The 13,963-nt window shown below is 42.2% G+C and overlaps 1 protein-coding gene across 3 annotated transcripts in view; it reads left to right on the plus strand.

Annotated features, from left to right (window-relative positions):
* The window catches only part of SORCS1 (sortilin-related VPS10 domain containing receptor 1), a 577,390-nt gene that overhangs the window by 470,732 nt on the left and 92,695 nt on the right, over positions 1–13,963 (plus strand). For all 3 annotated transcript variants that reach the window (XM_010859390.1, XM_010859389.1, XM_010859387.1), the window contains exons 15-17: positions 1,849–1,966; positions 3,599–3,729; positions 6,338–6,451. In XM_010859390.1, coding sequence (XP_010857692.1) covers positions 1,849–1,966; positions 3,599–3,729; positions 6,338–6,451 — 363 coding nt within the window. The remainder of the gene's footprint in view (positions 1–1,848; positions 1,967–3,598; positions 3,730–6,337; positions 6,452–13,963) is intronic.

Here is a 13,963-nt window from a genome sequence, read left to right on the forward strand (position 1 = left end):
TCCCACCTCCCTCCCCATACCATCCCTCTGGGTCATCCCAGTGCACCAGCCCTGAGCACCCTGTATCCTGCATTCTCCCAAATCATCCCACCCTCTCCCTCTCCCACAGAGTCCAAAAGACTGTTCTATACATCTGTGTCTCTTTTGCTATCTCGCATACAGGGTTATCGTTACCATCTTTCTAAATTCCATATGTATGCGTTAGTATACTGTATTGGTATTTTTCTTCCTGGCTTTCTTCACTCTGTATAATCGGCTCCACTTTCATCCACCTCATTAGAACTGCTTCAAATGTATTCTTTTTAATGGCTGAGTAATAACCCATTGTATATATGTACCACATCTTTATCCTTTCTTCTGTCAATGGACATCTAGGTTGCTTCCATGTCCTGGCTATTACAAACAGTGCTGCGATGAACATTGGGGTACACATGTCTCTTTCAATTCTGGTTTCCTCAGTGTGTATGCCCAGCAGTGGGATTGCTGTGTCATAAGGCAGTTCTATTTCCAGTTTTTTAAGGAATTTCCACACTATTCTCCATAGTGGCTGTACTAGTTTGCATTCCCACCAACAGTGTAAGAGGGTTCCCTTTTCTCCACACCCTCTCCAGCATTTATTGCTTGTAGACTTTTGGATCGCAGCCATTCTGACTGGCGTGAAATGGTACCTCATTGTGGTTTTGATTTGCATTTCTCTGATAATGAGTGATGTTGAGCATCTTTTCATGTGTTTGTTAGCCATCTATATGTCTTCTTGGGAGAAATGTCTGTTTAGTTCTTTGGCCCAATTTTTGATTGGGTCATTTATTTTTCTGGAATTGAGCTGCAGGAGTTGCTTGTATATTTTTGAGATTAGTTGTTTGTCAGTTTCTTCATTTGCTATTATTTTCTCCCATTCTGAAGGCTGTCTTTTCACCTTGCTAATAGTTTCCTTTGTTGTGCAGAAGCTTTTAATTTTAATTAGGTCCCATTTGTTTATTTTTGCTTTTATTTCCAATATTCAGAGAAGAGGGAAGATTTTAAAGCAGCTGATCCTGTCAACAGTGAAAATTTTTAAATCAAAGTAAACAGTTGGTACATTTTCTGATTTTTTTTTCTCCTTACTTCTTTTTTTTTTTTGACAATAGAAAAGAGCAACAAAAATTAATATGCCTAACAGTTACACTTTTACCCAGTGGGTTAGCAATTTATTCTATAATTTGTCTTTATTCGGTTTTTATATTTACAAAACACAGATGAAAAAAGCTGACTGTAAAGGCTGCCTTGTAGCTTTTATTCACATTGGCAATAGGTGATTCAAACACTTCATTAAGTAGCTGAGCTTCTCTGAGTCAGGAAAGTAGAATGAACAGGGTAGGAAGTAGTTACAGCTCTTCAGCCTTGTTGCCTATTTCTTCTTGGGAATGGTGGGAAGATAAAATAGTATGGAAACCACAGGACCAGGTCGATTAAATGCAAGAGAACCTGAAGTGTAATCTTGGACTGCATAGGGGGCAGGATTTGTGATTGTTTTCTCATTTTTATTTTTACTTTCTGGTCAACAGTTCTTGTTGTGGAGTATATAGCCACAGGCTTTTAGTCTAACACCCCTGGGTTCTAACTCTACCAGTTCTTGGTGATTTGTCTTTGGTTTTTGCATGTTAAAACTTTTTCAGCCTCAGGTTACCCACAGGTAAAGTGGAGTCAATAATAACAACCCTCCTCAGAAATGTGTTTTGGGGATCAAATAATACGACCGATATAGGATGCTTAGCATTGTGCTAACCTCGTAGTAAATATTCAACAAATGCTAACTGCGGTTGCACCTGTCAGCATTGCTATTATTGTGAGTATTTGTATCATCTGCAGAGTGTTTGGACACTTCAGTCACCGCTCTGAATGGCAGCTGGTCAAAGTGGACTACAAGTCCATTTTCGATAGGCGTTGTGCCGAGGAGGACTACAGACCCTGGCAGCTGCACAGCCAGGTAGGGGGACGAGTGTCCTGGGTGGGAGGCATGGAGAGTACTGGGGGAAGATAGTCATTCAAATGTAGGAATCAGGGTTCTCTGGGCAAAAACGTCCATCTGGTGGTTTCTTATGTGTCCTGGGTGCCATGGCAGTGAACAAACTCAACATTTATTGCTGTTGTGAAGTAATTCATGTTTTTATTGTACTAGGGTGTAATGAGATAAAATTCAAATGCGCTTGGCTTAGACTTACAACTCAAAACAAAACAGCAACTCAGCACAGAGATCCAAACATAATTTATCTGAGCATGTCATCTGGTTGCAGGGTGTGGGGGCAAGGGTGAGGAAAGGCTCTTCAGTTTTATCTAGCAATGCAAACAGAGACATAAAACAGCAAAATTGGGCTGGGTGAGGAGTGCCAGTAAAATTCTTCCTCCCCACCACTGTGATTCCCTGGGATTAGATACTGCTTTATGCCTCCTTCCAAGCTTCTTTTGTTATAAGGTTGTGGAATTAGTAGGAAAATTTCCTTCATCCTGGCCCCTCTGCTACTCTGCTCATATTGTTGATAGAATGCTTGGATAAAACATCTCTCTTTTGATTTCCCAAGAACTCATTCTGCCAGCCTCTCAAAGGACATAGCTGGGGCCCTTGCTTGCAAAGCCATCACTATATTGAGAAAGCAACACAACATATACTCCAAACCTAGACTAAGTTGTATATTTATGTGTCGATGTGTAGTGCAGCTGGTTAAAGTGAGCTTGCTCAAGACAGACAGTGTAGAGTAGCTTAGACAAAAGTCTCTCTGGTCCTTTGGACACACACACAGAGCTGGGTTTGACAATGGGAGCTACATCAGCTAGAATCACCCACTTTTCTTGGAGGCTCAATAATGAAAGGATTGCTCATTCACATAGCTGATATTTTCCCCTTTGGAGTGCATGGACATTGTAATATTCAAAGCGTTCATTTATTTTGTGGAGAAACACTGAATGTAGTGCTATTGGTTATCTTGTGCTGCTGCTGCTGCTAAGTCGCTTCAATTGTGTCCGACTCTGTGCAACCCCATAGAAGGCAACCTACCAGGCTCCCCCATCCCTGGGATTCTCCAGGCAAGAACACTGGAGTGGGTTGCCATTTCCTTCTCCAATGGTTATCTTGTAGAGGAATGTAAAATCAGTGCAGTAAAATTGTGTGAGCAGAGGCATAATAAACCGTGGCAAAATGGACCTTTATGTTTCTTAGCAATATTCTTCTTTCATATGCACATAAATGATCATGTGCCAATCTTTTATTACAGAAGAAGCCAACTTAATTACCATAGACTTGATGGTAATACACTGTTACAAGCTGAGTCTTAATTACCTGTGTGTCCCTCATACCCTTCTACTCAACCTTGCCAAGTGAGGATTTGCTGAAAACAGAGTTCAGGACATTTTGACACTCTCTCGGTGCTTCTTAGGATTAACTTTGTCGTCATGTTCTGAAATAGGACTCTAGACATTGAAAAGAAAATGCTGTTAGCACAAAGCAGACTGCCCACATCCAGATCACCCTAAGATTTGAGACCATCTCCCTGGACTGTCCTAGTGTGGAGTAGGGAAGATCATGCCTATGGGCCAACAGTGTGAGATTCTTGTCTCCTTACAGGGGGAAGCATGCATCATGGGAGCGAAGAGGATATATAAGAAGAGAAAATCCGAGCGGAAATGCATGCAGGGAAAATATGCAGGCGCCATGGAGTCTGAGCCCTGCGTCTGCACAGAGGCTGATTTTGACTGGTGAGCTCGTGCTGTTAGCCCATGTAGTCACTGCATATTTCAAACCCATGTGGGCCTTAAACGAAAGTTTACATTTGAATAGTTACATGCATAGATCCAAGTGATAAACCTCATGTTTGTGTGAATTACCACGTGGGGACATCATGGCTTACTGGTTATGTGTGTGTGTATATACAGAAAAAAAACAGGGATTTCTTTAGGCTTAAGGAGGACTCAGGAGATAGCTAGTAATTATCTTCACACATTTGACAGGTCTCAGGACAAAAAGAGAAGCCAGATCCACCCTGAGTCTCTTTTGACTGCAACACTTAAACAATAAGTGGATGTTTCAGGGAGCAAATGTATGTGTGTTCAAGATAAAAATCTCTCTAGAATCTAGGGTTCCTGGTAGTGAAATTATGGTCATTTAGGGCAGTGCATTTTCTATACCTGGAGGTTTTCAATTAGTGGCTAGCTGACAATTGCTTATGAAAGCCATGGAATATTTTTCTGAATTCAGTGCAAGGATGGAGTCACTGGCATTGCCATCTATGGCTCTATGAACCTAGCAGTAGGAGAGCCTTCTCCTTTTACCAGTATTAACGTAGTTTAAACTGGAAAAGGAGTGCAACATTTAGATGTTAAATATTCTCAGAGTGCCACAACATGTTTTTGGAGCTTTACTTAAGCAGAAAACTAGCTTGTGGGGCCAATGATGTGCTTGCTTTGTTCTAGTTTTGACTGTCAGATGAGGTTGAAGGATGACTGAAGCTGAATAGGTGGTAACCAACCCTCTTGATCACGTCCATCCCATTTTCGGTCTCATTTTTTTCCTCCTCCTTTTTAAAATGTATTTATGTGTTTTTGGTTTAGAGAAAGCAATTGCTAAATGTGTATGTCAGTGTTAATGATTGAACTTAACCAGCGTAAGAAACAAAGACATTTACTTAAAAGTATTAGCTGGGTAGCAATCATCAGTCACATGTCTGATCATCAGAATATCAGTGATTGGGCTAAGATACTGTGTACATGCACATAACATTACTTAGAAAAAAGAAGCATCTCTCATGGTAGACCTCTAGGAGCATTCTCTGAATAAATAGTACTGGCCAGTCCTGGCACACTGGCTGCCAGTACTCAGACCTATAACCTAAGGCTATTCCTGTCTTGTTGGTAGAGAAGGCAAGCCAAGAGGCAGTTCTGTCTCTCTCTGGGCTCTGATGGAGGCAGACAGAGCTTCAGTTACACTGGGACTCACAGGGAATTCTGCAGGGGCCTCCCCAGCCCTGACTTTCCTTTTAGTCAGCACAACACTGTTACAATGACAAAAATATTTCATCTCTGTCCTGCCTTTCAGGATTGACATCCTGAACTACATTCACAGGGAGAACTTGTGTGGAATATTTGTCATTCATCACGTGCCTCTTTCGGAACCCTGGCTGCTTCTTTATTCACTGTATTCAAGGAGGATCCATATGGGGAGTTAACTTTTTATCTTAGAGCTTTGACTTTGGCCTTCCCAAACAGTGATTTTTTGGCAAAGGTGGTTGTCCCTGAATGTTCTCTCTCAGTTTGGCTCTCCCCCGGACATCCCTCTGCTAGATGACCTTGCCTGTTACTGTAATTTCCTGAAATGAACACAGGATGTCCTGTAGGCAGAGTCCCGGAAGTCCTTCTGCCCATGCTGTGTTGCACCAGAATCAAACCCAGCTGGTATGGGCAGAATTCTGAGAACCAACTGCCTGATGCCAGGGCCCTGAGCAAGCCTAGTTCTTCTTTCCCAACCTTTGTGTGCCAGCATCTCGCCTCCATCACACAGGTGGGCCAGTTCATACCTGTGCTTGCCTTCGCTGCCTGCAATTTGTCTGTGTGTGAGGAGGTGTGATGTGCTGCCATTCTCTGTGCCCAGCTTTATCTTTCAGAAGCCAAGAGAGTTGACTCAAAGGTTCCGGGAGGCAAGAATTCAAGGAGGCTGAGAGAAAACTCTTTGTTTTCAAACTAGAGAAAACTTAAAGCAATCGGTGGCATTAACTGAATAGGACAGAGTTTTCCTTTGGGGAAAATGCTCGCAGTACTCCCGAAGTACATTGCCTTTCCTGCTGTGACTTTGAAGCAGATGGCTTGTGCACAGAGAGACCTGGCTCAGCTCTCCTTGGTAGATCCAGATGTCTTGGAAGAGCACCCCAAAGACAGCACTAGTAGTGAGGATTATGCTACGTGTGGATGCCTTAGGTTTTTCAATGCAGTTGACACGGGGGACTGGGCTTCCACCATTCTAGCTTTCTCAGGGCCCAAGCACAATCACTATTGTGTCTCTCCCCGATGAGAACAACATCTATGCTCCTGGCTGAAAGGTGTATAATGGGAATTACTGGGCACTGAGCTTTCATCTCTATACATGTGTCTCTGTGGCTTCCAAGTTAGCATTTCTCAAAATGGATTCTGTAGAATGTTTTCTTGGGTAATTGATAGAAAGAAAGATTCCGTTTTTGAAAAGGCATTGATTTAGTGAATGACTGTTTTCTTTTTACTAATTGACCAGGGTAGAAGTTGGCTGTGGACTGACTTAAATTGTTCTCAGTAACGTTGCCACCTACTGAAAGGTTTCTCTCATTTTTTTCCCCAACAGTGACTATGGTTACGAACGACACAGCAATGGTCAGTGCCTGCCAGCCTTTTGGTTCAATCCATCCTCTCTGTCGAAGGACTGCAGCTTGGGGCAGAGTTACCTCAATAGTACTGGGTGAGTGCCTGAAGCGTTGGCCTGAGAAGGTCATCTGCTGCTGCTTTTCAGCATGAGATGAACTTATAGAATCACTTCTGACCAAAGACCAGGTCTGTTTCATTATAGCACCAGTCTATTCGCTTTTGTTCATTTTAATCAGCACAAATTTGCATTAATAGTGCAAATTCCATCTGAGAATAAGATTCCAGTTGCAAATAAAGAAACAAAACAAGTTACTTGGATGAAGATAGCAATGATGATAATATACAGATTGCTTCATTTTTGGATCCCTATTTCACAACTATTTAATTACATGACACTACCTTTTACCTTGCAGCATCCCTGTGTGGAAGGTCAAACAAATATTTCCCATGTGCATTTCCTGCTCTATAGATGTGGAAACTAGAGGCAGAAAAGAAGCTCATTGGCTTTTCAAGAGTACGGTGGTGTTAGCAGGAATGTGTTCCATTTTCTCTCTATCCAGTCTTGACACATTGAAGACATGCATTCTGATCTTTATAAATCTGGAATCAGATTTGAAAATTTTGTGTTGAATGATACGTGCTGTGGGGTTTATCCAATATTATTTAAGAAATACCATAAAAAGGAAAACTGTGTGGTGACTTTCCCAAAATTGTAACTGGTATTTATAGACTCAGGAAACTACTGTGTGGAACTTATTTGGAATCTAATTCAAGCAATCTATCAAAGGACATTTTTGAGCCATTTGGGAAACCAGAACTATGTTCTGGTATTCATCAGGATTTTCCAAAGATATGCTTTTCTATCGCCAATTGGAGATATATATGTATATATAAAGAGACTTGTTAAAAGGACTGGGAGCACCCAGCTGTGGAGGTGGGCAAGTTCAAATCCTGATATCTATAGGGGGGGTTGGCAAGCTGGAGACCCAGCAAGTTAGACGGTTTGTTTCTAGGCACAGTCTGAGCACTGATGGTGAACCAGGGAAGCTAATAATATAGTTCCTGTCTGAAGACCAGCAAGGCCAAAACTGATGTTTCCATCTAAGTGTGAAGGCAAGAAGGAAGCCATTGTTCAGTTTGAAGACAGTCAGGAAGGAAAGGGCTGAAAGGAGAGGGAGAGGGAGGGAGGGGAAGCAGGCACTTACCAGTAGGCAGCACTCCTTGACAGCTGCCCTTCTCATTTCTCATGAGAGCTGCCATCCAGAGGAGAGGACATTCATGTTCTTGTTTAGGTACTTTTGTATTTTAAATGTTTACTTTTTTTAATTTAGAAAATATCACCAAAATAACATATACCACTCTCAGAATAGTATATACTACTTGGTGGATATTACCTGAGAGCATCTCACCCTAAGGGATTTTTGTTGAGTTATCACATCTGCTGGTTTCATCTATTCCATTCAAACTTTTTTCAGAAGGAGAGAAAGAAAACATAGACATGCACATCCAATGTTCTTATCTATGATTGAATAAATAAATAAGCTATGGTTTATTTGCACTGTAACACAAAATTTGAGAAAAATGCAAGTAACATTTTTACAGCAAATGGTCAGTGAGATCTTGAGCATCTAGTACCATGTGAAAAATTGAAAAAGGCTGCTGAAATCACTCAACTTAATGGTGAAGAAATGCCAGAGAAAGAAGTTGTATCACCTGCATGTACGAACATGTTTAGACATTGTAAAGAGCACTGGGAGCCCCTGAAGCTGATTTCAGAATTGATTTTTTTTTTTTCACAGAGTTAGTCAAGGGAGTTATGCTATTCTCTCTTTGGTATTAATGAGAAGAGGCTGAAGTACAGAGGGGTCTAAATTTTACCAAATGCTACTGAAACCACTGTAATAAGGCGGAAAAAGAAGGTCTATGAACCCTTACTTTTCACTTTATTAAGAATGTATATATATTTTCATTTTATAATTATATACATGTATCAATGGCACCCCACTCCAGTACTCTTGCCTGGAAAATCCCATGGACGGAGGAGCCTGGTGGGCTGCAGTCCATGGGGTCGCTAAGAGTCGGACACGACTGAGCGGCTTCACTTTCACTTTTTATTTTCATGCATTGGAGAAGGAAATGGCAACCCACTCCAGTGTTCTTGCCTGGAGAATCCCGGGGATGGGGGAGCCTGGTGGGCTGCCATCTATGGGGTCGCACAGAGTTGGACACGACTGAAGCGACTTAGCAGCAGCACATGTATCAATATTTACATGCACATTTAGACACACATATTTTTAGCTACTCCTAAACAGATTTCACCATTCCTTTGGTGAACTCAGTATGTGAAACCCAGATAAATCCCAACACATATAAAATAAAACATCAGAGATGAGTAATTTATATATTCTATTCAATGGAAGTTTTCATCTATGCTCTAAAAGATAAAAATTTCAATTATAAATGGTTCAGCAGTAGGTTTGTTGTTGTTTAGTTACTCAGTCATGTCTGACTCTTTGTGACCCCATGGACTGCAGCCCACCAGGCTTCCCTATCTTTCACCATCTCCTAGAGTTTTCTCAAACTCTTGTCCATTGAGTTGGTGATGCCATCCAACCATGTCATCCTCTGTCATCCCCTTCTCCTCCTGCCTTCAATCTTTCCCAGCATCAGGGTCTTTTCCAATGAGTCAGTTCTTTGCATCAGGTGGTCAAAGTATTGGAACTTCAGCTTCAGCATCAGTCCTTCCAATGAATATTCAGGATTGATTTCCTTTAGGATTGACTGATTTGATCTCCTTGTAGTCCAAGGGGCTCTCCAAGAGTCTTCTTCAACACCACAGTTCAAAAGCATCAATTCTTCAGCACTTAGCTTTCTTTATGGTCCAACTCTCACATCCATACATGACTACTTGAAAAACCATGGCTTTGACTCAGCAGTAGGTATCCAGATATATAAATGCTTGTCAATGCAATTCTGTTTATTAATCACAGCATCACTTCCTAGTGCTCTCCCTCCACTCCCAGAGGGTTGTTCCTGTCAGTGTCTATTACCTGAGAGCATCTCACCCTAAGGGAATTTTGTTATTACATCTGCTGGCTTCATCCATTCCATTCAAACATATTGCAGAAAATCATCAGCATTAGTGAGCTAGTTTGTGTAAAGGGGACATATAAATACCAGCCATCAGCAAGTAGGACAAAGGCCCTGCTCTTGAAAGTAGGGGGCTCACAGGTGGAAGAGTAACCACCCTCATAGCACCCTGTGGCCTAAGGTTGGGAGGAAGGGTATCAATCATAACCTCACTGATTGACATATAGTCTATACGTTTGCATCAGGAATAGGAAGACCCTTAGCTGAGACAGGCTCCTGAACTCATCCTCAAAGAAGACTCCGTACCATCAAATTTCCATTTTCAGGGTCTGTAGCCAAATCAAGAGTGAGTAAGAGGTAATATGTAAATGAAATTGAAAAAGAACTTTTTGCCTTTCTTTTTTTTTAACTTTATTTTGTATTGGGGTATAGCTGATTAACAATGTTGTGATAATTTCAGGTGAACCACGAAAGGACTTAGCCATATATATGTGTGTGTGTGTGTGTGTGTGTGTGTATCCAGTCTCCCCCGAACTCCCTCCCATCCAGGCTGCCACATAACATTGAGCAGAGTTCCCTGTGCTATACAGTCGGTCCTTGTTGGTTATCCATTTTAAATACAGCGGTATGAACATGCTATGCTATGCTATGCTAAGTCACTTCAGTCGTGTCTGACTCTGTGCGACCCCAGAGATGGCAGCCCACCAGGCTCCCCCGTGCCTAGGATTCTCCAGGCAAAAACACTGGAGTGGGTTGCCATTTCCTCCTCCAGTGCATGAAAGTGAAAAGTGAAAGTGAAGTCACTCAGTCGTGTCCGACTCTTCGCAACCCCGTGGACTGCAGCCTACCAGGCTCCTCCGTCCATGGGATTTTCCAGGCAAGAGTACTGGAGTGGGGTGCCATTGCCTTCTCCGAGTATGAACATGTTCATCCCCAATTCCCTAACTATCCCTCTGCCCCTCCTTCCCCCCTACACAGCAACCATAAATTCCTTCTCTAAGTCTGTGAGTCTCTCTCTGTCGTGTAATTAATTTCCTTTGTATCATTTCTTTTTAGGGTCCACGTATAAGGGATGTCGTATGCTATTTCTCCTCCTCTGCCCTACTTCACTAAGTATGAAAATCTCTAGGTCTGTCCATGTTGCTGCAAATCTTTCTGACCGCCTTAATGCCACTCCAGCCCCTGATCCCAGATGCCACCTGGCTATATGTTGATTTGGTGGCATTTCATAAGTACAGATTCTCAATAAGGTGGTAGCCACTACCGTGCTGCAATCAAACATTTAGCTTTTCACTTAGAGATATTTAATTACAAAAAGTATATACGTATGTTTTCTGTGTTTAAAAAGCAAATTTAGGTTATCATCCCAATCCTGGCCCCCTTTCCTACACGATATGATCTGTTTGATATGCATGTTTCTAAACACTTTCTTTTGCATTTGTCAGGGAATAATTAAGTGAAAAGATACACAAAATTAATTTGGTTGCTTTTATATGCAGTTTCCTACTAGACGTATCATTCTTTTATGTGCCTTTTTCATTCAAAAACGCATCTTAGACATCTTTTGATGTCGGAGTTTATGAGGCTTCTTTCCATCTAATTTCTTTTTACCCCTTAGGATTCAGGCACCAGGAGTTATGTAGTAATCCCTTTCATGGACGTTTTGATCATTTCCTATTTTCTGCCGCTATAAACAATGCTACAGTTAGCTTTCTCATACTATAATACTTGTTATTAAAACCCTGCAACAATAATTTGAGTCTCTTTTGGCAGCTGAAGGTCTTTCTGCTAGCTGCTAAAGCAAATTCCACCCAGTCAGCTGATTCCTTCTTAGACCTGAGTATCTAGGCATTGCCAAATATCTCCCCCATAGGAGTGGAAACACCAGCTTCCTGCCCACACACTGCCTGTGAATCCCATACGTGAGATATTCAGTTATATTAACTTCCGTCCTTCTTTAAAATACAAATGCCAGTGGATTCTGTAAGGGAACACTAGGAGGAAGGGTAAGCAGGATTCCCAAATTAAGAAGGTGTGAGGACATGAGTTTGGGTAAACTCCGGGAATTGGTGATGGACAGGGAGGCCTGGTGTGCTGCAGTCTATGGGGTCAAAAAGAGTTGGACACGACTGAACAACTGAACTGATTTGAGCCAAGTTACTACAGGCAAAGGAACAAGAGATGAGCCAGATGAAAGGGCCAGGCTGCTAGTTTTTCAGGGACAAGCTGTGATGTCAGATTAGTAGCCAGGCATTGGGGGAGATATTGGACAAAGCCTCAAGTCTCTAGGATTAAGGAGCCATAGTGCCCCTAAGTCTCTCTAGTGCCCATTTTAACCCATCCATGGGCATCTCTGGTTGTCAGCCCAGAATATGTAGTATTAACTTCAAGCTGAGATGAAGTGCCGAGGAGTCACAGGGCAGGGCTGGCTTGAGAGTTCTTGCCTCCAATAGATTTCACTTGTCATGTGCCTGACTTGCTTCACCCAGTCCTCACAACAGGGCACACGCTGCAGCCATGTAATCAGACTTGGGTTGAACTGGTCTGCAAAACAGCCATCCCTTGTCAATAAAGCTTAACAAGCAGATCTGCCAGTAGCACCTTTCTGCAAGTGTACTTGAAGGCATCCAGGCAAACTTCCCTTTTATTTTTGTTAAGCCCTCACTTTATAAATGGTTATGGCGGCTCTCACAGTCAGCTTATTACGCTGTGTAGATAGCCCTGTTCTCAGGTTCACTCCCTTCACCATGATGGAAACATCCTGGCATCAGTTGTTATTATGCCCAATAGAAATGCTCTTTTGAGGAGATGCCAAAATTGTTATCAGTTTCCGTGTATAGAAATGAATGGGTGTGCAGTTTCCTTTTAGCTCTTGGAAAGGTCTCAGAAAGACTTAGAATAAGAGCTGAAATGGGTGTAAAGTATCCCTCCAGTGGCTGTAGCTACCAGTCCTTAGCTCTTAGCCCAGTGATGTAAGGTGTCCAGTGTCCACACCATGACACAGCGTGTGAGCACAGTTCTGCCACATTGTCCCTGCCACTTTTCACCTGTTCCTTCATGCCTCCCACAAGCCACTCCATGGAAAGCCAGGAGGCTGGTACTAGGCCTTCAGTCTACTGTGGATAGAGAGTGAACTCTAAGGCAGGAGGTGTTGCTTGGTAAAGAACAGAGTTATTTTAGAATGAAACAATCTCTACCTTCATCTTTAGGAAGTCACTTCCTTTCTGAGCCTTAGTTTCCTAAACTATGAAATTTGACTATTTGCTGTTGGGGGCTGATTAAATGTGATGCTTTCTATGAAGCAGGCAGCACAGTACCTAGTGATAGTAGTCACTTTTCAAATTGTAAAACATCACCAACAGTTGTCATCTAAGGGCTCCTCTACAGTGAAGGTAAAAAGAGGGGGGGAATTTCCTTTTATTGTGTATCTATAGTCCAGACATTTGATACATAAGTCATGACAGTCCTGAGATCTAGGACACATTTAATCTCAGGACCTGTTTTGTCTTCTGTAAAACTGAAATAATACCTTGCATAGGCTCATAAACTCACAGAATTAGAAGCACTGTACTCCAAAATGCATATCTGCCTCCAAGATGACCCAAGGCAGATAAGGCATTTACCTGATTAATAAATGAGTTCCTTTTGTTTAAATAAAATGAAATCAGTATTCATCTGTGTGTCATCTGGCATTTAGTGCTGAAATAACTCCAAATTCATTTTCTCTTTGTTACTCCATTGATAACTATAAATATCTGAGTTTGCAGATACAAAAGCCCAAGCCTATATAGTTATACTATACATACTCTATGGACATGAGTTCGAGTGAACTCTGGGAGTTGGTGATGCACAGGGAGGCCTGGCCTGCTGCGGTTCATGGGGTCGCAACTGAGCGACTGAACTGAACTGAACTGATATATACTATGTACTACACATTTATACTATGTTCTTGGGCACGAACTTGGCAAACTCTGGGAGAACGTGAGGGACAAGGAGGCCTGGCTTGCTGCAGTCCATGGGGTCACAAAGAGTTGGACACAACTTAGCAACTGAACAATAACAATACTGCTAAGTTGCTTCAGTCGTGTGCGACTCTGTGCAACCCCAGAGACGGCAGCCCACCAGGCTCCCCCGTCCCTGGGATTCTCCAAGCAAGAACACTGTAGTGGGCTGCCATTTCCTTCTCCAATGAGGAAAGTGAAAAGTGAAAGTGAAGTCGCTCAGTCGTGTCTGACCCTCAGCGACCCCATGGACTGCAGCCTTCCAGGCTCCTCTATCCATGGGATTTTCCAGGCAGGAGTACTGGAGTGGGGTGCCATTGCCTTCTCCGGAACAATAACAATAGCTATTTCAAATCCTAAAAGATGATGCTGTGAAAGTGCTGCACTCAATATGCCAGCAAATTTGGAAAAACTCAGCAGTGGACACAGGACTGGAAAAGGTCAGTTTTCATTCCAATTCCAAATAAAGGCAATGACCAAAAATGTTACAAACTACCTTACAATTGCACTCATCT

The sequence above is a fragment of the Bison bison genome, unplaced genomic scaffold, assembly GCF_000754665.1.
Source record: "Bison bison bison isolate TAMUID 2011002044 unplaced genomic scaffold, Bison_UMD1.0 scf7180017864456, whole genome shotgun sequence".
Lineage (NCBI taxonomy): Eukaryota > Metazoa > Chordata > Mammalia > Artiodactyla > Bovidae > Bison > Bison bison.